The sequence below is a fragment of the Plodia interpunctella genome, chromosome 12 (genome assembly GCF_027563975.2).
Source record: "Plodia interpunctella isolate USDA-ARS_2022_Savannah chromosome 12, ilPloInte3.2, whole genome shotgun sequence".
NCBI lineage: Eukaryota > Metazoa > Arthropoda > Insecta > Lepidoptera > Pyralidae > Plodia > Plodia interpunctella.
Genome location: NC_071305.1, coordinates 2,972,203 through 2,999,932, shown reverse-complemented (window position 1 = coordinate 2,999,932; position 27,730 = coordinate 2,972,203). Strand labels below are relative to the sequence as shown.

At 34.1% G+C, this 27,730-nt stretch overlaps 1 protein-coding gene across 1 annotated transcript in view; it reads left to right on the top strand.

Moving 5' to 3' along the window:
- LOC128674419 (interference hedgehog-like) overlaps positions 1-27,730 on the top strand; it is a 46,230-nt gene that overhangs the window by 6,071 nt on the left and 12,429 nt on the right. The window contains exons 2-8 of the mRNA XM_053752931.2: positions 11,328-11,393; positions 18,307-18,536; positions 20,477-20,665; positions 21,261-21,433; positions 22,089-22,290; positions 24,610-24,823; positions 27,487-27,617. Coding sequence (XP_053608906.1) covers positions 11,336-11,393; positions 18,307-18,536; positions 20,477-20,665; positions 21,261-21,433; positions 22,089-22,290; positions 24,610-24,823; positions 27,487-27,617 — 1,197 coding nt within the window. The 5' untranslated portion in view covers positions 11,328-11,335. The remainder of the gene's footprint in view (positions 1-11,327; positions 11,394-18,306; positions 18,537-20,476; positions 20,666-21,260; positions 21,434-22,088; positions 22,291-24,609; positions 24,824-27,486; positions 27,618-27,730) is intronic.

Here is a 27,730-nt window from a genome sequence, read left to right as displayed (position 1 = left end):
CTATTGATGGATTTAAAATTGTATAACGGGTTGAGAAAGACCACCGACTTAGGTACTTATATCCGCTGACGACTGTTTCAATGATGCGTGAAAAAAGTAATGTTCACAATATTACAAAGATAAACGTATTTTTTTTCATAGCTTCACTGTTAGCGACAATCGTGACAGTGTTTAACTTTCTCGAATAATAAATCGAAATGTAATTCATTGGACCAGTAAGTATATTGTCTTTTAGAACCTATTACGAACAAGATATAAAATAAAACCTGATCAGAATTTTTATAATACATACGTGTAGCCGAGCAAAAGTGGCTATTTTCTAAATCGCCACAATAATAGGATGGAGGAAACATGAGGGATGTCGGTGGAATGTGTTGCAATATATCACGGAATGCCTACGGCCGGCCGCGGACCGCGAATCATGCGAATCTATCTGGAGATAGATTTTCAACACATTAGATGTTTATTTAAGTATGGTTATTTATTTAGTTTTTTCTAGAAATCTTGTGGTTTCCTACTGCTAGCTAGCAATTTAAGCTAAGTCTGAATTAGAGATGTTTTTTAATGAATTTATTTCGAATCTTTTTGCACATTTCAACTTTTCAAGAAAGTAAAAACGTAGCTTGCATGGTGAATGGGGAATTCCACTAGAAAGATGTGGCACAAACTTTGTCATGGCATTACAATTATAAACACAATATAACCAAAATCATCTAAACTCATATAAGAGTTTAGATGATTTTGGTTACGTTGTGAACGCATATATTAGTTTGGATGATTCGGTTATGTTCCCAAGCAATTGCTGCATATATGCATTAAGCAATTGCTTGGGAATAGTATATGCAGAATTATCTGTTTGACATAAAGATTTTCGTGATCCCACCCTTTTCAATTATATCCGCTCCATCCAGCTCACGGATGTCCCGTTCAGATCGAGTTCACCTGAGTTATTCAGTAAGATTGTATTTCATCTTCCATGTCCTCAGAAAAGAAACGTTAAAGTTAAAATAGGGTTACCATAATAAATTGTTTGACTGATTTCGCATCTGATTGATAGAAAGTTCGAAGCTAGAAAAGAGAAAGGAAAGTCAAGAAGAGCTTTTATAGATGAAACACATGAGGTAGAAGTCGTGTTGTGGAGCTAAAATCGATGGTAGAAGAAAAAAGATAATACTCGACCAAGAACCATTTTTTAAGATTGATTGATAAAGATGAACATAATATTGCATTTTTTATGATTACGGTAAGATAACAAGACAAGATTTAGTTCTGTGGAGACAAGACCGGGTGTTGTTGCGATACCTTTAGCCGCAGTCGCTAACAATTTGTGCGGCGTCTGAGAATCGCAAACAGAATTATGGTGCGGCTCTGTCGCCTAAGGCTTTGTACAGACCCCATGTAAAATAGACTAGATGAAGCGGTAGTTCAACAATGATGGTCTATTGGTTAAGTTAGGCTGTGATTGAAAGGTCCTAGGTTCAAATTCTCGGAATAAAGATCTATTAGTCCTTCATTGTGCGCCGGCTTTTACAAGGGCAGCCAGCCGGCTAAATAGTTATATCTTATGTGGCTACGGATATTCCCTTTATTTTTTACCATTTCAATATCCTGTATCTCATAATCATGAAAAAAGAAGGGTCGATAGAACTTTGATGCTGAATGTGTGATACGTACAAGAACTAAAGACGGATCTTTATTTCTTCAGTCACATATATTATTGTAAGTATTAGTAAAGGTCTTTTTTGTAGTTATCAGTGGTCTGTGAATTGTTCCAAGGTGTTAGTTTAGTCGTCCCTCTTTCCACGCTCCACTAGCGCTATGTCTGGATCTAGATAGACTATGTGGCACAAAGTCCTAGAATGCGTTTGTATGGACAACACAAAGCTGAATATTTATGGAAACTTCTTGTTGTTCATAATTTAGTTAGGTATTTCATATGTCTACGAAATTCAGATTGCTTTATCTAAGAGAAATAATATGTATATAATACAATAGTAATTTAGGCCACTCTTTAAACCATTGAGGATTTCGCTAACAAAGCATTCAATGAAGTTTTACAAAAACTGCTTTGCAAGGATATTTGAATAACAATATAGATTAGTTAGAAGCTAAATATCTTTAGTCGCTATAGGGATTTTAACTTATTCTATATTTTACGATGCTATATATTTAAAAATTATCTTTATTTCATTCATTATACGTCAGCGAAGAGAAACTTATGTATTTACCCGAATATTTACATGCTCTCGCTATCTAACTTTCATGTTTTCGCTATTAAATAAGAAATAATTGAGAATCGATGCTTGCTATTTCTCTAGAATATTCAGGTGTCAGTCCCCAATCTCGAGTTCCACCAATCAAGTGTCTGACTGCGACGTGCACGTGCATTCGTTGTAGAATCGATGCCACGTTGTAGTTTGTTGTGAAACCCGATCGCCATCGATATTGTAAGCCCTGCAGGACCACACAAACCAGTACCGCCAATAACACATTTGCCCCCAATTGGAAATTCGCCTTTATTACCATCGGCAGGCGGTACGAGTCATGTCGACTGTACCTTGTCCTATCGCCAACACATTGATCGACCGACCATATTAGTTCACTCACATTTAACTTCGATTACAACTTCTAAGGAAAGTCAAGTTTCATATTATGATTGTTAACTAATTTTTTCGGGACAAACATAAGGATACAAACACAGGATATAGTATACAATAAGTATATTAAATCTACGCTAATGACTAGACTCCGCTTATAAATTAGTTCCTTGAACTCTCTCACGTGTCCTTTGTTCTTTTAAGTTATGTTGTAGAACATTAATATTATCCATAAATCGTTTTATTCGTCAGGCAAACGATATAGTTGTATCGTCCAATCGATTTAATCACATCGTCTGCTAACACTTCTATTGATAAAGTTCTTCTAGTTTTATCAATAGAAGTGTGTTAGTAAGTACCAAAATAGAAGACTAATTTTCCATATACAACAGAAAACTATTTTTTTATTGTTGAGTGTATTATTATTGGCTGACATGATTGCGTCTTTACATACAAAAAAAATCTATCTATCTATTTATATATCTAATAGTAAAACAAACCTTTACAAATTGTGACATCTGTAGGAACGTTGACGAGGAAGCGAGGAAGACTCATTCTTATGCTTATTTATATATATATATATATATATATATATATATATATATATATATATATATTATAAAACGTCTGTCGCGTCCGTTTGTCTGTTTGCGATAAACTCAAAAAACTATTGCACCGACTTTCATGGTTTTCACCAATAAATATTGTGATCTCTGAAAAAGGTTTAGGTGTATAAGTTATTATGTTTTTACCCGAGCGAAGCCGGTTCGGGCCGCTATAGTTAGTATTAAAATAAACATTTAAAATTCTAAATAGTAACTCCAGAGCCCAGAACAGTTAATAAAAAATGCAAATAACAATCAAAAGAAATGAAAAACATGTTTTTTATTGAGCAAACGTCTTTGGCCGCCTCTCGAGTGTGGTATGCGGGCACTCACAATTCTTACTTTACGGCCAGTTTTATTTAAAGGCGGGAATTTATTTTCACGTCAGAGTTAAGTACGTAACCATTAATATAAAATTTTATATGAACCCCATTTGCCTTAATACGTTATTGTCTTTGTCTGAAGGAGGGACCTACCTATGTGGACCAGCATCGCAGCTCTCAAAACGGATGTTGCATTCGTCGCAATGTCTTGTTGCTTATAGAAGTATGTACAGGAATTTTTTCAATGCTAGCAAATTTTAAGGTTACGAGTAAATAAGGAACCCTTTAAGGAATTATAGTTTCGTCTTGTTCATAATTTCACTCTTGTGGCATACAGAGCCATGCAGGGTAACCTGACTGCAGTTCGACAGTTTCACTTGATGATTCTATTGTAAAATTATTTTTACAGAATAGACGTGAAGTTAATTGATATTATGAATTTTTTCGCAATATTACTTAAGGTAAACAATCATGGTAAGCCCTGTTGACATGATAGGGACCAACACTGTTTAAATTAGTTTCTTTCGGCATTTTTTCTCAGTAGTGGTCGTTCCGAAATGTCTGTAGCTTCTAGCTTTTTAAGAAATTACATTAAATATAAAATTTGATTTTGTGTATTCTCCTGCAGGCCTATGTAATCAATCTCTGTGTCAAATTTAATGAAAATCGGTCATGTAATTTTTGAGTTTAAATTCGATACAACAAACATAAATGGAAATAAAACAAAAAAACACAATATTTCCTTTTTATCATAGAAAGGACAAATGTAATGGAAATATGGATAAATTGACATAAATTATAGTAGCTGAAATTCTAAGAAGTACTTTCAAAACGGATGCATTGGTATCCAATGACTTTAATTAACATATTACTGTTAATTTTATATACATTTTATAGCGTATTATCATAAATTATGTAGGTACCTACCTATAGTAGTTATAGCAATGTGAATGCAAATAAACTTTCGTAGTACAGTCACCTACGTGTCAAGTGTATGGGTCTTTAATCTGTATGCCGCGCTAATTGGGGCGAATTTGCAATGAATTTTGGTAGGTTGTTAAGCAACTGACTATACATTTTTACCAAATATTTTGAAAAAGAAGGCCCTGGTTGGATTAGTTAGTCCACTTTTGTCTCTGATAGTGTATATGTAATAGATAAATTGAATCTACAGTTTCAAAATATCTATTCAAATTCTGCAAATTCAAATGTTCAAAGCGTTACAACGGGAGGTGAAACCAATATTTCAAAGAGATAAGGGCCATACGAGCAACCTATAGTAATTTCATGGAAAAGGACGGTTCTTTAAAATACGATCGTTTCTATACGTATGGATCGTTTCTATCCGTGTTCTCAATGGAATTTATAAAATAATGAACTTCATTTTGTCTGAATTATGCCTGATTCCAATCGGATTTAAATAACGATTATTCTGAACACGGCCAGTAGATTATTTCGTTACGAGTGTTACTCCTAGCTATGAACAGCTGCTCTTCATGTTTAATTTTGTCGGTGTTCTTTCTCTCTTATCGAGTGTGTTTATTACTAACTGTTGTCATGTTTATCCAAGTCACCTAAAGGCATCTAACATAACTATTTTACGATTATTGCCTTCTAGTGGCGGTAGACAACACACTAGTGACTTTAATTGTCTGTTTCACCAATATTTCCTCATGAGGTTTTCCTTTACCGAAAGGAAATGGTAAAATATACGATTCCGATTGGTTTGGTATACAAACACGAAATACATATACATGAATACGAATAGGATTCGAACCTACCAATCACAGGAAATCTATAAGCTACTATCTAGCTAACTAGTAAGAATGATATATGGTACGACAGGAAAAACCTCACCACGTATTGTCGTAAATTAACGAATTTACGAGGCGCATGCGTCGGCTGCTTGGTATACATGAAGTGTTCTCTGATGTCTACTTCGATGTCTTTGTCATCCGAATTAACAAATATGTCTCCTATAAGTGAGTGATAATTTTCCTGTCCATTAATATAGCTTAACCAGCCTATATAGCATTCCAACTATAAGTTGTTGCCTACACTCCTACAGGAAGCTTTCTGACGATGATTTCTTCGCCTTAACATTTATTGACAGTGACAGCTGTCAAAAACATCCCTGATTCCGTTATTGGCCTCAGGCGAAGAAAATTTTTGCATAACCAGTACGTTTGGTCCATAGAGTACCTAAATACAGAATTCGTCATTGATTGGTCCCCAGTATAGTAAGGCTTTTGATTTGCATTATTTTTGCAAATGTCAAACTGTAGAAGGAAGATATATTGAAACCAAATGAGTTGAATTAGCAAGGATATGTCAATTATCTGTACCGTAAATTCTCGATGGGACACGGTCAGAATAATATTAAATAGTTCCGTATATGGCATTGTTTTGTCCGCTGCTGCATATTCATTGGTTGTTAATAGAATACGTCACTGTCATCAGGGCAGGATGATGATAAAATGGACACGTTTGCTGGGTTAACGGTTGATCTGTTATTAATATGATGGTAGGTCGGAAATTTGAGAGTGCATGTTTGGCATATTCTTAGTGTTAATTTATTGATGCCATTACGTACCAAGTGACCAAAGTTGAACTAACTTTAATGATAATGCTAATGGTCACACATTCATAAATGTTCTTCGAATTTTTATGACATTTGGAATACAATGACTAGGGATTAGCGTGTTGGTAACATTGGAATTAGCAATACGTTGAGTGTAGGTACGTATACGTATTTTACGGTTACGACTACATTATTATGAACATAGTCCATACAAGCTGTGTTATGTACCGATAATGCAATTTGGGGATTTTTGGGCAGTACTTATACCTTAGATTTCAGATTTGCTTCCCTTGAGCTAAAACAGGATTAAACAAATCAAAGACACTAAAAATAATAAATAACTTATATAATTATCATAAAAAAATCGTTCGTATCGTTCCGATAGCTGTGGAGACCATGGGGTGCTGGGGAGTAGTTTACCTTATTAATAAAAACATTATTCTCTGATTAGCCTCGGAATAGTTATTTTTTGTTTTGTCGCGTTCTTTCTATGTCAAATGCTGAAAAGAGAGAGAGGGACAAAACAAAGATATACTACTCCAAACCTAATCATAGAATTAAATGGTTATTAATAAGGCGGTAAACGTTTAGTCAGCGAATTGGGGAATAGGATGGCTGAAAAGAATGGTGACCTCCGTTTCGGGACGTTTCTAGAGCAGAGTTTGGCCATTGAAATCCAGCGTGGCAATGCTGCCAGTGTTTTAGGCACCTTTCCCCCGGACACGTTACGGGCCAATTGTAAATAAGTTAGGCAAGTATATTATTAGACCCTAAATAATTTGTATAATTTTGTGCGATTATATGTATTTTGTTTGACGGTAATATTGGTAAAAATATTAAAATTTTAATTATCATAAAAAAAGCCTATAAAAATTATAAAATTGTCTTTTTGGTGTAAATAATGTAGAATCGGTTATTAACAGCTAAAAACATGACTCGATTTGAATATAAATAAGTAGTTTCGTGAAGATATGCGTTACCGTTTAATGTTTTTAGCTGGTTATCGTGTAATAACGATAGCAATTTATTTATTACGTCTAATTACGGCATGTTTAAAACAAACCTGTTATTTCCGCTCATACACCGCCTGTGTATGATTTTTTTTTTAATTTTAATGTCACAATGTTTTTTCTTTGCGTGCAAAGTAGGTACCTAACATATTATTATGTTCATATTATGTTAAACCCGGTGAGCTAGTTAAAATAATTTAGTTTTAGTTTCAAATATGTTATTTTTGTACATAATATTTGCTATTTTCCAGTGAGTAAACAAATAGTGAAAATATTTCGTTCTTAAACTTAACTTAAAAAAAAACTGTCACTGAAATGTAGAATTATTTATAATCCACATAAAGTACAGTCATCGTATTTAGCACTCTATGCAACGGCAATAGCGGCGAATTTTGATAGAGCTGGATGTGTTATTGTTGATATTATAAATACAAAATGGTAAGCTACAGTGCCTAATGTAAATCCATACTTCACATAACATATTGTGTGATTAGCAACACATGATTGATGTATGTTATCAATTCGCATATACCTAGGTGTATTTTGTAACACCCTGTATGCAATGGACAATAAAAAACATTCCGTTAAAGGAGATGCAATAAGTAAAACACGTGCAGTCTTAACATTGTAGCAGGGTGTCGATTCTACTAACGATAAGTCGTAATTGTGTCTCCACAGTAGCTCTTATTGCGTGTTAATAAGAGCTACTATTTAAAAGTAGTTTAGAATTAAAGTTTGCAGAAAAGACGCCCAGTACATTTGTTTATAAACTAGAGGCGCCTAACGGTCTTACAAAATTATTTTTGCGTTTCAGCACGTGCTGGTTAGCTTATTTTGATTCTATTTTAAGGTCTTTAGACTGCGGTTTTATTGCTATGAGAAAAATTAGTATAATTGTTGTTAGTACATGTAGGTGGTTTTGGTAAATATTATTTTATAATCGTTTAAACTAAAATATTAATTTATATGTATTTTGGAATTATTATATAAAGTAATATTTAAAAAAAATGCTTCGTTTCAACTTATAAACTATCCCCGTTATGATAAAAATAAAAAAGTTAAAGCATTTTTTAATTTAAAGTATGTTTTTGTCTCTTTCTGTTAACTTCAAATATTATAAAATGCGATAGCGACAAAACATATTCTTCAAGGAACTTTTTATGAATAACAATTTATGAATAACTTAGGTGTACCTAATTAGAAACTATATTCGTCATTCTGGACGGATAATGTGTTTAGCAGGAGTTTAACTTTGGACATGATTTTGTACTGTAAGTCTGGTATTTCATTCCATTATTAGGATAATGTAATTTAATGTAATGTAAATAAGTACCTACACTTACTTGTTTTATGATTATAAACCAGAAATCTGCAGTTTGTTTCAAACCGCCGCGGAACGGAAGCAAAGAATGTGCACGCTTTTATTAATTATTTTTTTAATTTGGTCGTTCTTAAGTATGAGATTAAGTTAATTGTTTTTTACGTTTTATCAAATTAAATGTAAAATCCGCTGAAAACTTTAATCGGCTCGCTTTTTTTATAACCTGGGATTTTATATTGGTACTCTCTTGATTTATAACACCGGCCGCTTTTATTCAGGGCAGTAATTTATCGGAGTTGTACGCTGGGATTAATTTACCGTTTCTTTTGTGTTGACCGAACAGTTGGTAGGTGTTGCCAGTTTAATGTTTTGTTAACCCTTCGGATTTGTTAGATGAATGAATGTAAATTTTGATGATCATGTATGTCGCAGGGATATTATAAAAGCCGTGGTATTATAAATTCACTAGTGACATTAAAATGACATGATTTTTTGTCAATACGTTATATTTTTTCCGATATAACGGCCGTATTTTAGTGACATTATAATTTCACTAGATTGATATAGAATAATCTGTGTAATTATAAATTCACTAGTGAAATTATAAAACCACGTCTGAAAAACCCTGCGACATATACGAGTAATATAATAGCTTAGCATAACTTGTCTTAAAATAGATTTTTAGGAAGAATGCGATAGCGACAAAGCATATTCTTCAAGGAACTTTTTTTATTTGTTGATTTGTTACTTTCTGTGTATATAACATAATTGTACACATTTCGTCAGGTACTGTGTGAAGAAACAAAATTTCGGTATACTATGGAACTCCTTATTAACCTTAATTGAGTTAACCAAAATCAATATGAGAAATCGCATCAAATTCTATAATTTTCCTTTAATCTCCGGTTATACAAGTTCATGGCGCTTCTTTGTAGAAGCCAAAGACAAGAAATTGATTGATATTTATTGTACAAATAGCTTCCCATTTTTTTCGAAAATCACCCTTATTACTATAGCATTAAATGTCAAACATCTGGTATCCAGATTGACTTTGACATGTGGAGTAGTGTTTACCTATTATACCATGAGCAAATTCGCAATGGTATGTACCTATTTCAAACATAAGTGCCCCTAGGGAGGTTGTATTGTAAGTGGTTATAAAGATAACGTTTAGATAAGCTCTCGGATGGCATTTATAGTAATCTTTTAGTTCGCAACCATTAATATCTTGATAATATTAAAAGTATTAGATTATTCCGGATGTTGGCCAGTGTTTTCTTGCAATATATACTAAACCAGACTTTGATTTTGGAAGATTGTATATTATAAATGCGAAAGTTTGTCTGTTCGTTTCGGCTCAATCGCTGGACCGATTTTGATAAAATTCACATTCACACAGGCAAAAGCTAGTTAATATCTAAAGTGGAACTTCGACCTTGCACACAATAAAAAGATATGGATGAGCCGCTGAAAATTAGTTTTTAAGCACTAGAGCGAAAAGTAACAATTTCATTGCCATTAATTTGATTGGTCAAGATATACGGTGCGCACATTGACGAACATTAAAATGCTTATTACAATATTGTTGTCAATTTCCGGGCAATCGAAGTGCAAAGCAGAGTATACACACTCGCAGCAAAGTGACATTTCAATCTTTACTATCCTGGTGTATAGTCCACTAATATTGGCCGCCATGTTTACTGACATAGACATACATACATACTTGCTCAACTGTTCAAGCTGAATCGGTGGAAGTTCATCTCAATGTGAACAAAGCCCTTGATTATAACAGAAGCCCTAAGAGGATTACTTATTCTTATATATCTTTAAAAATAAAGATGAAAAGAAAAGGATATGTGAATATTGTACCTATGTTTTCTTATTGGTAGGCACTCTTTTCAAAGTAGTCTAAAAATAAAGTCTTATTGCATTACCCTTTGGTTTTTAGGGCTCACGAAAAGAAAAATAAAAAAGAAGCAGGTTTTTTTTTTAATTTGTTTGTCTGTGTGTTTATTATTTTTATGCATTTAAACAAATACATGTTGCCTTTCTGGCTGCCATAATTTTATTTCTCTTCTCGGGTCCTTAGGTATATTATAAGTTGAAAAGGATTTGTATTACTATGGTAATTTATACTTTAGTCGTTTGTGTGTTGACGATTGATGAAGCAGAAGAAAAAAACAAAAAGAACGAAATGTATTAAATTAATATTTTTGTACAAACAAAAAGGACCGGCAAGAATCAACATATGAAAAAAATATTTGTTCTTGTGATTTGATTTCAGGAAAACTTTATCAAGACCCTTAGGCCGTTAGAAAAACTCTCCATACATACTATTAAAGTACACTGAAGTACACTGAAATGTATACGCTGTTATGGGTGGGTTGCATTAACTTTAACATTAACTTTGACGTTAACCTTAACCTGCGCACTGATGTTTAGATAAAATGGCGTACTTTGCGTTTTTCTGCGCACGTTAAAGTTAACGTGAAAGTTTTATTAAACTTTTATGAAATACTAGCGGCCCATCTTGGCTTTGCTCGGCTAAAACCAAATCCTACAAATATTATAAATGCGAAAGTTTGTGAGGATGTTTGTTTGTTACTTTTTCTCGCTAAATCTACTGGACGGATTGTTATGAAATTTTGTAGCATATAGGGCACGTACATGTAGGGGGTAGAGCGATGACCCAGTGCGTAACTAGTAAATTATACACCTAAATTCAGAAATTACTTTTTATAAACTAAGTATCTATTATACCACACAAATATCCGGTAGTTTTTTGATTTATCGCTTTCATACAGACAGACACGAAGGGGGACTTCTTTATACATGTAAGAATGTAAATGACATAGGTACGATTAACCTTAATAACCTTATTATTTTCCAGGTAGCACGATGACTCCGCTCCTGTGCCTCCACGTACTCCTGGCAGCAGCTGGTCCAGCTTTGGCAGGTGTGTACCTATATTATTACAAGCGTTTAATACTTTCATCTGTCACCGGCGTGTGGTCCCGCCACAATCTCCAACGGATCTCATACGCTGATAAAAAGCCTTAATCGCTAAAATTCAGCAACAGTATTACCAAAGAGGGCATTGATATCAGACAAGCGGCCAGCTATAACTGACCCCGGGCATCATATCCGTGAATGACACATAGATGAGAGATTTTCACCTGTTCTCGGTGTCTGTCTGTCTCCCCCAATAATGCCATTTAAGTTGGACCCATTTCAAAATTTGCATGCATACGTAAATCGGTTGACAATGAAATATTAATGTGACGTGTGGATTCTCATGATGGGGTTTGATGAGACTTGACAAGTTAACAAACAATATCGGAGGATTTGCTCAGAAATTAGCTGAAGTTACAAACTATCAGGATGTCATAAATACCGAAGACTGGATTATTAAGATTACGTCGGTATTAAACATGTTTGACAAGTCTGATATATACACAATTTTCAATGAATAGACTAATAACCATCCAATAGATCATTTGAGAAAAAAAATTAATCAAAATATATACCGTCAATGATTGGGACTCTAAAAATAAATGGGGACGTTTTACTTCCATGAAACTGAATACGTTGCACTTAATTGTCTACAATTTATTAATATTAATCTGGAAAAGAGATTTTTTTCAATATTATTACCGATAAAATACGTTAAATTAAAATACCACAAGCAACAACATATTGGCGTGAAATAAACATTTTCCTGTGCATATTTTTTACAAAAACTAAAGCAAATAAACATATGGCGCGCTTTGTAAGCGTAACAATGGAATGCCGAAAGCATGTTGACGACCGGTTATGGATATAATATTTTCTTTTTAAATCCAGCCAGGAGTTTCTTTTTTTTTAGCCAGCACTCGTTTTCCAGCCAAATGGTCTATTTTTTTTTGGTTACAAATACATGCCGTTCTATTTTTAATTTAGTTTTCCTTTTTATTGTTTTTCTATTATATGAAAGAATGCAAATAATTTTCCTATCATAAGGTAACCTTGCGGTTCGATGCCGAAGGCTCTTTAGTAACTAATCCGCTTGTAGACAACAAAGTACCTCTATTTACGATTCTGTGTATTGCACGAACAGTTCCAATTAGCGTAGCTTCGGAAATTAGAGTTTGGACTCGTATTTTGCAGAATTAAATATATAACACTAAGTTTAGATTCCCCATATTGCCATGGCAAGAATAGGCTTTAGTAGTATTTAATAAATAAATAAATAAATAAATAAATAAATAAATAAATAAATAAATATATAACAACTCAAAAAAGTAAAAACGAAATGTTTGGACCGTCTTCCGTAGACTTTTTCTCACTTGAAAGACAAATTACTAGTCGTCAAACTTAGTAGCCTCATTAGACTAGTATATTGGAATGGGATAACCATTTTCGAGAAGGAATACCGACAAATACTCTTTATACGAAATATTCATTCATCAAGTAACTACAGTCTGGCAAAAGCTCTACCTGATGCACTAAGAAGTAGTGTCACAGCTGATAAAATGTTGCAATAGTAGTCTCTCTATCAGTCAGCATCTGCCGATGTTCGGTCTTGATTAATTCGAGATCAATACAGAAAATCGAGGACCAAACAGAATTTTAGAGTTCTACGAACAGAATCTTTGACGCTATAATGCGTTATACTTATTTGGATAGATATATACCTTCTATATGTGAAGTAGTGGCACGTTCACCTTTTGTAAAAGGCGTCAGATTTAAAAATTATAATTTCTAACTCAGAACCTGCTACGTGCTTATGTCGACTCATTTAAGTTAATCGCCTACGCAATTATCCACCTTTTTAATCCCGGACAAATTGATGGGCCTGTCCTTTACATTGGACATGGTCTATTCAAATATTAGATAGAAATCTTTTGTTGCCGGTTATCTGTCGGCTTTGCATTCCACTGCAGGTCCGTAACGACTCACTCGGGCTCTTTTGAAACCCGAAAGGCGATGAATGCGGTGTTAAGTGATAAATACGAGTTATGACCTTTTTTTTATTTATTTTGGAACGGCAACAGGCGTGACGGGTAGCTCCCGGATACGGCAGGTAGCTGTGCACACATTCAAGATGGTTCAGTGAAATAAAATCCTAGGGAGAGGTTCCGTATAAAAATCTGTAGCACGTTCTGTTGCTTTTTATTGTAGAGTGTATTATTACTAATACTGGCGTCAGATTTTATTCAGCCCATCTTAAGATATCTGACACGACTTTTATGATTGACGAACGATATCTACTGGCAAGCAGTAGAGTTGACAGTTTAGTAACTGTCAACCAGTGTCCTTATAGGTTTCCTCACGATGTTTTCATTAATGTTGTAATCACAATTTACATAACTAATCGTGGTTAAATTCCCCACCATTTGATTAACAACCAACAAAAAACCCACAATCATGTTCTCACTTCTGTGGCTTTAATAAATAATTTACATAGTATAAACGACTGTTGTCACAATAACATGTGATGATATGATAGGTGATCCGATCGGTAGGACAAAAGAAGTCGGACCACGTGGCCAGATCATTGGTTAAATCTATACTATCCTCATCAACCAACGTCATAAAAACTTTATAGCAGAAGGAACCCTAAAAGTCGAACGTCTAACAAACAATTATAACTAGTGAGCCGAGCCGGGATCTGTGTGTGAAATTATTATTAGTAAACATAAGTTACTTTTGAACTATAATTTGAAAACGTTTTGTCCTAATGTGAGTAACAAGTTTACGAGTGCGACTCGGCTTCTGAATCCACCGGTTGCAGCAACTGGAAAGTTAACGAGAACAAATAGAACTTTACACACTCACAGTGTTTGCTATCATATCACGTGCTAGCTTTATTCTTGGTCTTTGTTTTTCTAATTACATGGCACATGGAGTTTTTAATAAGTTTTTCTCAACTTCGATATGATCGATCGAGAAATTACATAGGTGCTAAACATAGTACCTATGTAATGTATATGTATATAGTGCACTGTATACATATTGTCACGTCTGTTTGTCTTGTGGGTCTTATACCTGCCTACTACTAATGATATTACATACAACTGATTTTTAAATTTATAATTTATAATACACGAATATATTTATATTTGGGTTTTTGTCTAACAAAACTTTTGTTTCCATATCCTTACATATTATAAAAAAACTACTGCCCTGATTTTAGTTTGGTTTTCACTTACAGATACTGTGATTCCCGAGGAAGGCTTATATGTATAATTTATATATTTATTTTTTACCCGTGCAAAGTCGGGACGGATCGCTAGTTTAAAATACGTGGGATAGGATAGTGGGATTAACTTCTAGATTATGCGTTTCTGAAAGGAATTGTCTATGTTTATACAAAGAAAGGCCATAATCTTTCAGTTTTCCTAAACCAACAACAATACATTTTCCGAAGTAGGCGGGCGTAATAATAAAATACCAAGCTTGCAGTACAATGGGAGAAATTATTATGAAGCCCGCGTGTGTTGTATGGCTCCATAAATAAAAATAGACGCAAGTACTTAAACGACAACTAAAATATTTTTAGCCGACATTAAAAAGGACTTTACCAGTCGATGACCACATATACTACATTAACTGTATACGTTTGACTAATTCGATTATGCTTGCGTTCTGTTGATGTTTTGATACCTATATTTTAGAGTTATTTCATAAACCTCAAGTAAATTGAATTGAGACCTGTTCTGTTGCTCAGTTCAAAACTAATTTTGTAACAGTAGACGAGACTGAAATGAGCTAAAAACAATTTATTAATTTTGTATCCCATAATATAAACTCACTATGGGGCTACAAAATCAATAAATTGTTTTTAGCTCATTTCTGTGTGAGTTCGTGTGTGTGTGATTTCTGTGTGATGTTCTATATTCTTCTCGGCTTCTGGCATTTCATCTTAGTTGTAGCCGTCCTGAAATGTTTGTGGCATAAGAAATATTATGTAATTTTTTGACGTGAAAATGTGCCTGTAATGGTCTAATTACTACTTTTGACATTACCAAAATGTATTTAGATGTTAAAATATATTAAGGCCGGTCTTCCTTTTGCGACAAAAATGAGGTTGAATAAACGATCCAAAATGTTAATAGACGAACTGGCATTTTAATAGGCGGGTCTTCATGCAAATTTTATACATTTTATGTTCTCGTTAAGCATGCGTTTAATGGCCCGACTGAGATCGGCGGCCATACAAGATTTGTATGGGAACAGAACAGCTCATTAGGATGTCAATACAAACTTAGCATCCTTACTGAATATAGTCTGTATTTATGTACGCATGTATGAGAGTAACTATGATCGGATGGAACCTTGCAACTCAATTTTCAACTCTAACTTCATACGATTGAGCTGAAATTGCATAATGGCAATGCATTATTATGATATACATGACCCAATGAGGCACCCAGTGTTGGCTCCTTATGAGAGAACTCCACAATGGTTTACTGCACGGATATGATTTTTGTCACGTCTTGAATTATGCAATATGTCTCCAACGATAAAAAATAAGTAATTTTTCCATAAAAATATGTAATTTTCTGTTTAAATTATGTAAATATATCGTGTAAGTTCTTTATAGACCTTGATATTCTGTATCTATGTTTACAGCCAAGTGAAGAAACTGTACTTTTAATGATGAAGTATCTATTCGACTAAGGTTCTCTATGTGATCCAAAACTTATTAAAACAATTTTTTTTAAACAATTGCAATGAACATCCTGATTGGATATAGCTATTTTTGCTTATATATGATGCTTATATATGATATATACGATTCATTTTGTAGTAGATTCTCACTGCAATCTGATCCGTTCTTATAAAGATTCTGTGTCTTTGTTTTTATCAATTGATTTCACGAATTGGTTTTCTTTCTGACGTTCCACGGTAAACTTATGGTTGATTTTTATTTACGCATATTTCTGCAGTCTGCTATACATATACTTAAAAAAAAAAACTATTCTAATCAAATATAAAAACACATACAATAATAAGTCCATTAATCACATTTAATCAAATTTATCTATTAAACTTTCCCAAAACAGTGTGTATTTTTTATCTAATTGACGCAACAGTGATAACAATAATGAGAAGTCAGTGACTGGCTTAGTTCCATTCATACATAATAATCGATGTATATTTTAACATTTACATGACTGACTGACCTACAGATAAACTTCCATACACACTTCCATGCACCCAAATGATTTATATTTATTGTTTTATTTTATTAAACTGGTTATAAAAAAGAGCAGCATGAACTGGACAGAAAAGAAGATAGGTAAAATAGAAGTGAAAAGAGAAAGAAGAAAGTCAAGAACAAGAGTCGCCTCGTGGGCTAGGATCAAGTTTTAGCCTGACTGAAACCAGATTCAGAAGTCAGATTTTGTATTTTGACACGTTTTGACTATATAAGTTTATAAGCTTATGTCATTATAATTTATACATGTATAACATTTGTACCCCTTAAACAGCGATGGATATTTAAATCTTTATTCAGTTAGTTTCAGGAGACTTTCTTATTAGTACGTGAAGATAACTTTATGTTCTCACTGGAAATATTGAAAAGCAGTCGATAAATATTTCCGTGTCAATTAATAAAACAATACAAAAGGAGCAATGAATCGACAACAATTGAAATTGCAATCCACTGGTTCTTTGTGGAATAAAATTCTACACTTGCATCCTCTCCGCACAGTGGTTGACGTGTCCAATAACAATATAAATTATTTTGCTCACTACAAAATACGTAATGTTATATCTCAATTTATATGTTATAGGCCTTATGTCAATGTTTTTAAAGCTGAAATTGCCAGTTTGAGAGCGTATACTCAGGGTGCGTCACATTTTGAATATGTTCAAGCAACAAGAAAATTATTGAATGTTGTTGCCATGATGAAAAAAACAATATTTTGTGTTATTTTTTCACATATACAATTTAGATTTCTGTATTTTTAAAAGTTAATGCTTTGTTGATCGTAGGTGAATATTAAAGTTACTAGCCTAAATAATAAGATACCTGATATATTTACACTATGATTTATAGGTTAATCATCAGAAATATCAAAATCTCCAAAATTTTTGAAATCTTCATGTGTTTCATCGTGTGTTGAGTTAAGACGAACGAACGTCGAAATTTAGTAACCCAATACATATGAGATCAAAGACGTCAGCTTATAAGAATCAAGGCCATTCAGTGTTGCTTTTATTACATTTTTGACCGCTAACACGTCGAATAAGCTATTGGTATGCAAATCGGGTGATTTTAATCGAGCATTTCTCGATAACGAATTTGTTTGATTTTATCATGCAATTAGATATGACATACAATTTCGTTAATATCATCAATATATAAATAAACTTGACGCAGATGAATAACCTATTTTACGTAACTTACTAAATCATTAGATCGTACATTAATTATCATTAAAGTATCATTAGATCGAATTATATTAACTAACTATATTAAAATATAGGTACCTAAAGAGAGATGTAAAATTTCCTAATTATATAAATTTTCCTCGTCATATCTATCGATAATTATCTCGGTATGTGTTAATTAAGAGCAAAGTGGCCCATCTCTAGCATTTTTTAAAGTTTTCCCCTAATTAAACAAAACACATGAACATTATTTATATAAAAACTTACATAGTAAAGTTTTACAATGAATGTTAATATGAAAAGTAGATAATATAAAAATAATGATACTTGGGCTAGGATTGCCATGTGTTATCTTAATTTAAAGGAAAACTTTTAAAAATGCTTCTTAGTTAATATCCAGCGGACTTCATTTGCGAGCATTTATTATTTATACATATTTTTTCAGTTCTTCCAGTTCATATAAATTTCTAAATCCTCCTTTGCAGACATCGCGATGAAATTCACGAGATCCCCTGAATCCGTCACTGCTCCAGTCGGTGACAATGTGACCTTCGTGTGCAAGGTCAACGTGCCCGGTGGCAGGCTGTCCTGGCGGTGGCGGTCTGCAGACGGTGGCGACCAGTGGACGGACATTGTGGGCACCAGCGACAAGGACTTCACATCCACCCGGCTTGATGTCGTAGTCGGGCCAGACGCTGTTACCAAGTACTATCAGGTATGTTATTTATTATTTACATTTCCAACATTTGTGGACTTCAGTTCAATTGGTTCAATGGGATGCTGTCGAATTAGTCAAATCAGATGCAAAATTAATGTATATGGAGATTATATGACAGTCACATTTTGTCACGGCAAATTGTCCTAACGAATTTGAATTCTGCTGACCGAAAACTTCATTACATATAAAAACTAACAACCATTCTGGATGTCGTACGAAGCGACCATGGGATGTAAAGTCTTGACAGCTAATAGCCAACAACTGCATTCTTAAAGAGAGTTGAGATCGGGCAGGCTTTGGGCGTCACAACCAACATTGCAACGAGGATGAGAGAAATATAGACAACTCAAATACAGACCCGAAATTTATATTTCAGTTTTCAAGAATTTCACAGTAAATTATTTAAAGTACGTTATGTCTAGGATTTTGCTTACAAGAGTCAGCTCAGACTGCATGCACTTCAACAAACTACTCTCATTTACCTGCAATTTCAAGTTTGAGTTTGCATAGGTTTTCAGTTACCACTAATGATGTTTTGATTAGTTTTCTGTATTTGGTTGTATTTAACGTTGAAGCTAAATAGCTAAATTAATGTACACATAGGGACGAATCACACAGATTGAGTTAGCTCTAGTAATTTTGAGTGTTGCAGAGTAACCAGCTTAAAATATTGTATAACATATTATAAAATAGATGAACATTCAAGATCAAAAGATCTTTACACGTTGACTTGACAGGTTATCGAGCCCGGGACCTTCGATGTAGCAGTCTAGTCGTAAAAATCGTACAAAATTACTGTTTTACTGGCTATTGAAATCAGGTTTTTTTCAAGCGAACTGAAGACCTTGAAATAAATATAATGTAACTACTTATTCTATTCTGATATACTAACCAATAAAAATATCAGTACAAAGTTTAACAAATGTACTTAATACTGATTAAATTTACACTGTACGTCGGATTAATTTCCTTTTAAGATTTAAATCCTTATAGTTTCGCTTTATCTGTCTCAGTTCTATCTGTCTGTGGATTAGCTCCGAGCCTATTAGGGCAAGAAATGATAGCGCATACATATTAATGTTGCTGACCGAAAGGACTTACTATGAGTATGCATAAATTATGTACGTCACTAGTTTCTTGATTCTTTGGTCGAATATTTGACGTATACAGAGTTTAGCCACCACCAGGATTAGGACGACCTGGACGTTAGTTCAACGAGTTTTGATAATTAAATAAAAAAAAATATTTATTGAATACTCCGATGAAAGTTAAAGGTCTATCTATGTATATCTATGATAACGGAAATATATATTTTGACCTATGTATCGAAATTGAGATGTTGAGATGTAAATTTTCTAGTCCGGAGGTTTTGTAAAGTAGTAACTGTGTATACGGTTTGTTGCCTCTTGAAACAATTCCTAGATTTGCTGGTTTCAAATTATCGTAATTTGTTACAGCAAGCAGCGGCAAGACGTAGCCCACAGGGCGCTTAATACAACAGAAAGCGTAATAATGGAAATAGTTGTATTGGATATTTCAAAGTAAATATCGTCTTGAAAAGTTATATCCTAAGTTGTAATGACTTTTCACCATAACAATTTGAGGAGATTCAAATCATGTTTCTAGGAACTTTAGATTAGTTTGTCTGATTAACGATTTCATGCTAATCTGCATATTTCTTGGCTTCAGGCTGATGAAATAAGACTTATGAGTAAAAGTTCAGATGCTTATATCAATATTTACGATTTGTAAATGATATTCGATAGTTCAGACGAGTCGAAAATAAGGAAATGTCGAAAGAAATTTGGGTACTTGCATTCTTCTTGTGAGTCGGAATGGTTATTTAAACGGATATCATGTTGCCAAGCTGCAACCGTGAGGCCCGTAGTACTCACATATATTGTCATAAGCTTATCATCTCATTTGTTTTTCTACAGTGCGTGGTATGGTACGCAGCTATAAGTCTGGTCTCGGTTCCTGCCAAATTGACGGTAGCCAGGCTCATCATCAAGGATGGGCATCGAAAACGGGTGTACTCCGTGTCCCCACACAACACCGTCGTGATACACTGCAGGGAACCGGAATCCGAGCCACCAGCTGTCCTGCAGTGGAGGAGGGAAACTAAGGTGACTTTAATTTACACTGGTATTTAAATTGCTTTTCAGAAAAAACATACGGATTTGGCCTTTTTTAATCGGTACAAATGGCGGACTTAAAACGCATTCTCTACCAGTCAACCTTCTAAAACTGAAAGATAAATTGTAGTGATAGGTAGGTATTTGAATAAATAAAATACAAAGTGGTCTTTCGCCATTTTCATTAAATCACAACCAATATAATATCATTTGAAGTTAGATAAATTGAATAATAGAAATGTTTACTAACTATCTACCACAAATTTGTGTTAGTTTTGCCGAAATTCGGGAAAATTGAATTTTCATCAGTTTTGGATAGTGCGTCCATATAGTTTATTTAAGTTATACATTACAAATAGTACATTTTCATTTACTGTAGTTACGTATAGCATGATTGAAGTGTGATGATTGAATATTAAAGTGAAATATACCAAGATGCTTTGAAATTGATTGAAAAGAAGTGACAAGAAACAGAGATACGTGGAGGAAATCAATGGCCCAATGGGATATTAAGAGCTAAAAAAATAAATGGAAGTATGCTAATTTGGTGAATTCTGGCTGAAAATGAAATAATGTTTTATTTTAGCATTCAAAAACGCCAGTGGACTCTAAACACGGCGTGCTGGTGATCCACAACGTGACGTCAGAGCACAGCGGCACTTATATCTGTTCTGCAAGGAATGAACTCATGAGAGAAGAAGTAGTCGTACCCGAAAGAGTCGTGTTGAAGGTTGAGCGAGGAGACGATGGACGCGCCAGGTGAGCGAATTAAACCAAACTTGTTAATTACAAATTGACCGTTTTATTATATGGATGATATTCTAAATTCCAGTTAATTTATTTTAAAACGATTACGAATGTATTACGTTTTATACAATTGGTTATGTGGAATTCTAAATTGTGCTATTCAATACTAATATTATGTCAAATGTTAATAGTCCTTTATGTGAAGAAATGCATTGAAACTTCAACGTTATTGGTTATATAATTAGCCAAGTTCTGCATGTTCGACACCTATTATATGTTGTAACATTTGGAATTAAGAACATTAGACACAAGAATTACAATGTTGAGTTTTAACTCATATCCCGTCTTGATATCAAGTTTCAGATGTTCTAGGTTACATTTTACAGTTCGTGACTTTATTCTGGTCTTTCTTAGACCAGTCACGGGTTTATGCCTAGCAAAAATGTATGTATAATTGTCTCTTGTTTGTAAAATTTATGGACTCTAATATGACGTAGCGATCTCAACTCAATCAGATCATTTTAATAAATAAATCTCTGGCACTTTGCATCCTCTCTTGTTTTCTTTGATTTTTCATCAATATGAATATAATAAGTTTTCGATATTACAGGCACTCTGCCTTTACCAACTTTCAAGTTTTAGTAATAAAAATAAATGAATCTCATAGGTTTTTGGAAAAGGAAGATGAAATTGGCTTCATGATCGATCATCAACTAACAGTTCCAGTCAAGTTGAACAGTTCCGTGTCTCTCTGGTGCGGGGCGGTGGGATCCTCCCCGCCTAGGGTCACTTGGAGCCGGGATAAGAAGGGTCTCAACCACCGCCACGATCATGAGCTGGCGATAGCTTCATTCTCTGCTTCAGATGAGGTAATAACAGCAGACCTGCTATACAAAACGAATCGCATCCTGACTAGAGGTGAAAATTACCGAAAGTTTCCAGGAATGTTTCGAGAAATATTTGCGAAAACTTCATAATCGTTTATTTTGTTTCCAATAACACCGATGAGGGTTTTAAATGGTACCAAGCGAGTGCATTTCAAATAGAAGAGTACATAATTGTCGAAGACATAGGTAGCAATTTTTCAATGTAATAAAAATTGTTTTAATGTTTGTTTTGTTAGTAACATAAAAATACAATTAAATCTACAGACAATATAATTATACAATAATATAAATAAAAATGCCGTGTTCGGTAATATAATATGCGTATGCATATAAATATTGTTATTGTGAGTAAAAAATATTATTTGAAAACTTCCAAAGTTGCCGGCAGTTTTGTAAGTTTTCAGGAAACTTTCCTTGGATTATGAAACATTCCTGGCAATTTTCATCTCTAATCCTGACATACATATTATAAAATAAAGTCATTTGCCGTGTCTGTTGGCGATAAATTAAAAACTACCGGGCGGTTCTTAAACTGGATCGCAATAATAAGATGATAATACGACCCTAGTTACAGTCTAGTTGAACGGTTTTGTGTTTCTCTGGTACGGGGTAATGGGGTCCTACCTTTCTAGAGTCACTGGTGCTTCAAGTGGTAGTTATAATTGGATATTAGGAGTGAAAATGTATACTGTAGCGCAGTATCCAAAGTGGATTGGCCTTCGACGACGCCATTTCATGCGGTCTTAATACCACCTGATGTAAGTATATAAACTCGTCGATAACAAGATGTTTAGCTAAAATATTCATTACTAGCGACCCGTCCTAGATTCGCTCGGGTGAAACTATAATAACACCTAAACCTTCCTCAAGGATCAAACTATCAATTAAAAATCCGCACCAAAATCTGTTGTCTAGTTTTAAAGGTCTAACAGACAAACAGTTGGAAGAGACTTTTTCTATACTATGTAGCGATGATTCAATATACCAATCTAAAAAAGTTTATTTCAATATGAGATGTGGGTGTAATTGTATTGCTTCTAAAGCTGTAGATTTAATTTTGAATACGGCGAAGGCGTAATTGGAATTTGATACGTATACGATTACAACATACCCAAAATAGATGAAAAATAAATGTAGTAAATATTATTTAGTAAAACTGATTGGGGACAAAAAATGGACTGTACAAACATTTATTATCATCTCAGCATGGTTCCTGCTTTGAATTCTAATATTCCAAGTAAAAGAGTTGATTTTGATAAGTTATGTTTCAGAGATTGTAAGGTACTACACGATCGCCTATTATGTAAAATCCTACTAATGTTATAAATGCGAAAGTTTGTGTGTGTGTATGTTTGTTAATCTTTCACGGAAAATGTACTGGACGGATTGTTATGAAATTTGGTACCTACACGGGTAGAATATAACCTGGAATAACACGTAGGGTACTTTTTATCCCGAAAATCCAAGGGGAGCGAAGCCCCGGGGCGCAGCTAGTAACAATATATAACTTCTTGAGTTATTCTATCCCAAGTGAATGCGAAACAGCGCCTCTCAAATTATCCGAAGTTATAGAGACGTCTATAAAGCTAGACAGGATAATAAAGACTGTTAAATGAACCAAAAACATTTTATGGTGTTGATAAGGCCTCCTTAGTTCAATAAATACATTAAAGCTAAATTGAATAGGACGTAGATAACGAAGTTAAGACAATATCTCTTTGTGATCATGTTTTCAAGTAAATTGAGGAAATTTCGCAAAAATATATTGTAATTAGAGTAGAAATATCGAATTAAGTCACAGCTAGAGTAAAGCAGAATGTTAAACTTTTCTCTCGAAAAATTGTTGAGTGTAAATAATTCTTGACGGAAATTGTGACAATAGTTCTTGACGGACACAAGATTATTTCCTTGCTGTTGTTTCCCGCGGCTCAGCCCGCGATATAAAGCAGTCTGTCACTGTTAAGTCATTCAACTATCTTCACACTAAAAATCACCCCAAGCCCGTTTGACGTGATAGTAAAGTTAAAAAAATATTCACATTAATATATATATAATTTTAGTTTGGATGAAAATATGAGATTAGAAGTATTAAAAAAATATCAAGGAAAGAATGGTATGGATAATGTCTACGCTGATGCATATAACTATCAAGTTATATGCATCACCGTAGACATTAATTTTCGCCCTTTTGTATGAGTCAAAATTTGCTCATTTCATATCTTTTAACCATGCACACTAAAATGCGATATACAAGATAGAAATTCTATGCAAATTTAAAAATATATATATTTTAATTCTCAGGACATGTACACTTGTACAGCCAACAAAATCCGTCGTTCCTGGCGGTTGGTAGCCCTGCAGCCGCCATATTGGAACGGCACTGCTGCCAACGTGAACGCTAGCGAGGGGGGCTCCGCCACCGTGCACTGTGGAGCCCTGCACGGGTACCCACCCCCGACTGTGTATTGGCTGCTGAATGCTGAGAAACTGAGTGGGAAAGGGATTCATGCTAATGGTAAGGAAGTCACTGTATGACGCACGAGTTGGTACGGCCACGTCTTGCGTAGATCGGCAAATTAGGTAGGGAACAAATGTATGGTCGCTCTCGTATGGCCCTGGCAGAAGGGGCAAACCCAAGAAATGCTGGCTTGATGTCTTCAAGGGTGATATGCGATTGTGATTATGCCAAATGGTCTGACAACTAGGGATGCTGACGATCGTGTGAAGCGCAGACGAAAAAGTAGGAAAGCGAACCCTGAGCTCCGACGCTCAACGTCTGGGAAGCGGTTGCTAAATGTTAGTCGGTTGACTCTCAATGCTCAGATGAGAGAGAGAGAGGTAAGATACGAGTAACTACGAACATGTAAGTGTCTGTGTAAGTAAAGAACAGATTTGAGGTATTACTGTAATGATACAATAGATAGTTGTTATATCAATAAATTACACAAAAATCTAGAATAAACACATTAATGTCCTGACATGACACGTAATTATAGTTTTACACGAAAATCTTGTAAGATACAGTGAGTGTAGGGAAAAAAGCTTCAGCGATCACTAAAATGACTCCAAAAGTACAGTCTTATGTTTTCGAAATAAAATTTAACTCTGTAATTGAATTAACTCAATTTATCAGTCGAGTATCCACTTCATTAATTCACTGGCTGGTCAGCTATACGCGTAATATTATTCCATTCAAAACAAAAACAAAATAATAATTAAAATGCCGCGCTGTGGTCGGTGCAAACGATATTTTCATACATTTCCATAACATAAAGCGTCTCGATTGATACTTCAACGGGTTATGGCCACTACAAAACGTGAAAATTGTTAGTGGCGACATTTAATGCTGTTTACGAATACTGCATTTATTTAAAAACAAAAACCACAGTGCAATTATCCAAAATGAGTTCAACCGCAGATATAACCGTTTTCAATAAAGCAAAATATATAAAATTTGGCAAACTGATAAAATATGAATTTAAATTAAATTTCATCCCGAATTTTTCAGGGGAGCGATGACTATTATATAGATTAATAGGGTAATTGTATTTTAGTCAAATCAGATACTTTTTCCATAAAAACAAAAAATATATGGTGCAATGGGCACAAGTGACGTCGCAATGTTGGAGTCAAAAAGCGTTTTAATTTACTTTACTGAGAACAAAAAATGTGAAATGTTACTTTAGATAAAATAAATTAATTAAAATGTTATAATCCAATAATGGATATAGATAAGTATTTATTAATATCCCCTTCGGTAATAGATTCTAATGGATAAGTAGGTACTTACCATATTTGGGTGGTTCGCAGAGCGTTCTACCGCTGCGTCAATTTTCTTGAGGAAGGAATCATTTCCAAAATCAATCAATCATTCATTACATTGACATTACTACAGTACAGAGTAATTAATGTAAAGTCATATAGTAAAACTAATTCTTGTCTTTGTTAAAATTTGAAAAATTGTAATGGCAGCGCGACCGCAGCGGTCGAAACGCTCTGCGAACCACCCACGGTTTTTGAATTAATTTCGCAACATTTCTAAGCAGGAATCATACATTCGTTCATACGTTTAGTGTATTCTCATTAATTCATACGTTTAGTGTATTCTCGAAGCGTGAAAATAATTTTGTACACTTGGTATAATGCTTGCACTTGAAATGAAATGAATTTTAGTTGTTTCATGGAGAGGTACCTACAAAATTTAATTTTCTTCTTGTATTAATTTGTGAATTGCATTATTATGTAAAACTAGCTGCGCCCCAGTGCTTCGCTTCTGTGGGAATTTCGGGATAAAAACCCTATCTATTATTGCAGGTTATATTCTACCCGTGTACCAAATTTCATAACAATCTGTCCGGTACATTTTGCGTGAAATAGTAACAAACATACATACAGCCTCACAAGCTTTTAGTAGTAGGACGATGTGTTTGTCATAAGTTTTAAATTAATAAAAAGAAAGAATTTTGCTTTTTTTTTGTATTATCTTAAATTTTATCTATTATATTATATACAGTATCTTAAATTTTTGTCTACCAGTACCATTTGGTACTAGTATACATGCAAATTGAAGTTTTGTGTCCAACTGCAGAGCTAGACTTCGTTTTGTAAAAATAAAATGGTTCAAAACTCGGAAGTTCATTATATGCAAGGTGTTTCTATTACAAAGTTACTCTGGAAACCTAGTTTCTTCTAGTTTTCTGGAATATTCGACACATTTTGCGCCAAGCTGCAGCTCTTCAATGTTTGTTTCATAAAGCTGTAATTGTATAAAGTAAACATTTAGGACGTTGATCTTTTAGAATTTAGTTTCGGAAGCCATTGTTTGTGAATTGACAATAAAGCACTCGCTGTGCTCTAATTAAAATCACTCGTAAACCGAGAATATGTACGTATATTACTAGCAATATGTAATATTATTAAGCTATGACACCAGAAGCTCTCCAAATTCAGAAAATATTCCACTGCGATTTTACGACCGGATTTTATTTATCCTTTAGTCGCCTTTTGCGACATCCACGAAGAATAAGCAGTTGAAATATTTTAGGATTTTTAGTTCCCAAATACCATAACAAACCATTTTTCCTATGTGTTGTGGCGTGAATCTATTATGTAAAACGGGATAACATGTAAAATTTACTAAATATTATACCTATCTGTAACTTCATCATTTCTCGACAGATACCAGCCTATCAATAGAACGAGTAGAGAAGAAACATGCGGGCATAGTGCAGTGTATGGCGTGCAACGATCTAGGTTGCGCATACGACGGCGCGCTGCTTAGTGTCGTACCCGTCGAAATATCTAACCAGGTTCGTAATACTGTTCATGAAACACGTGGAGAAGAAACGCAATTAGTATATTGTATATAGTAGACGACCTCGGTGGCGCAGTGGTAAAGTGCTTGCCTCTGAACCGAGAGGTC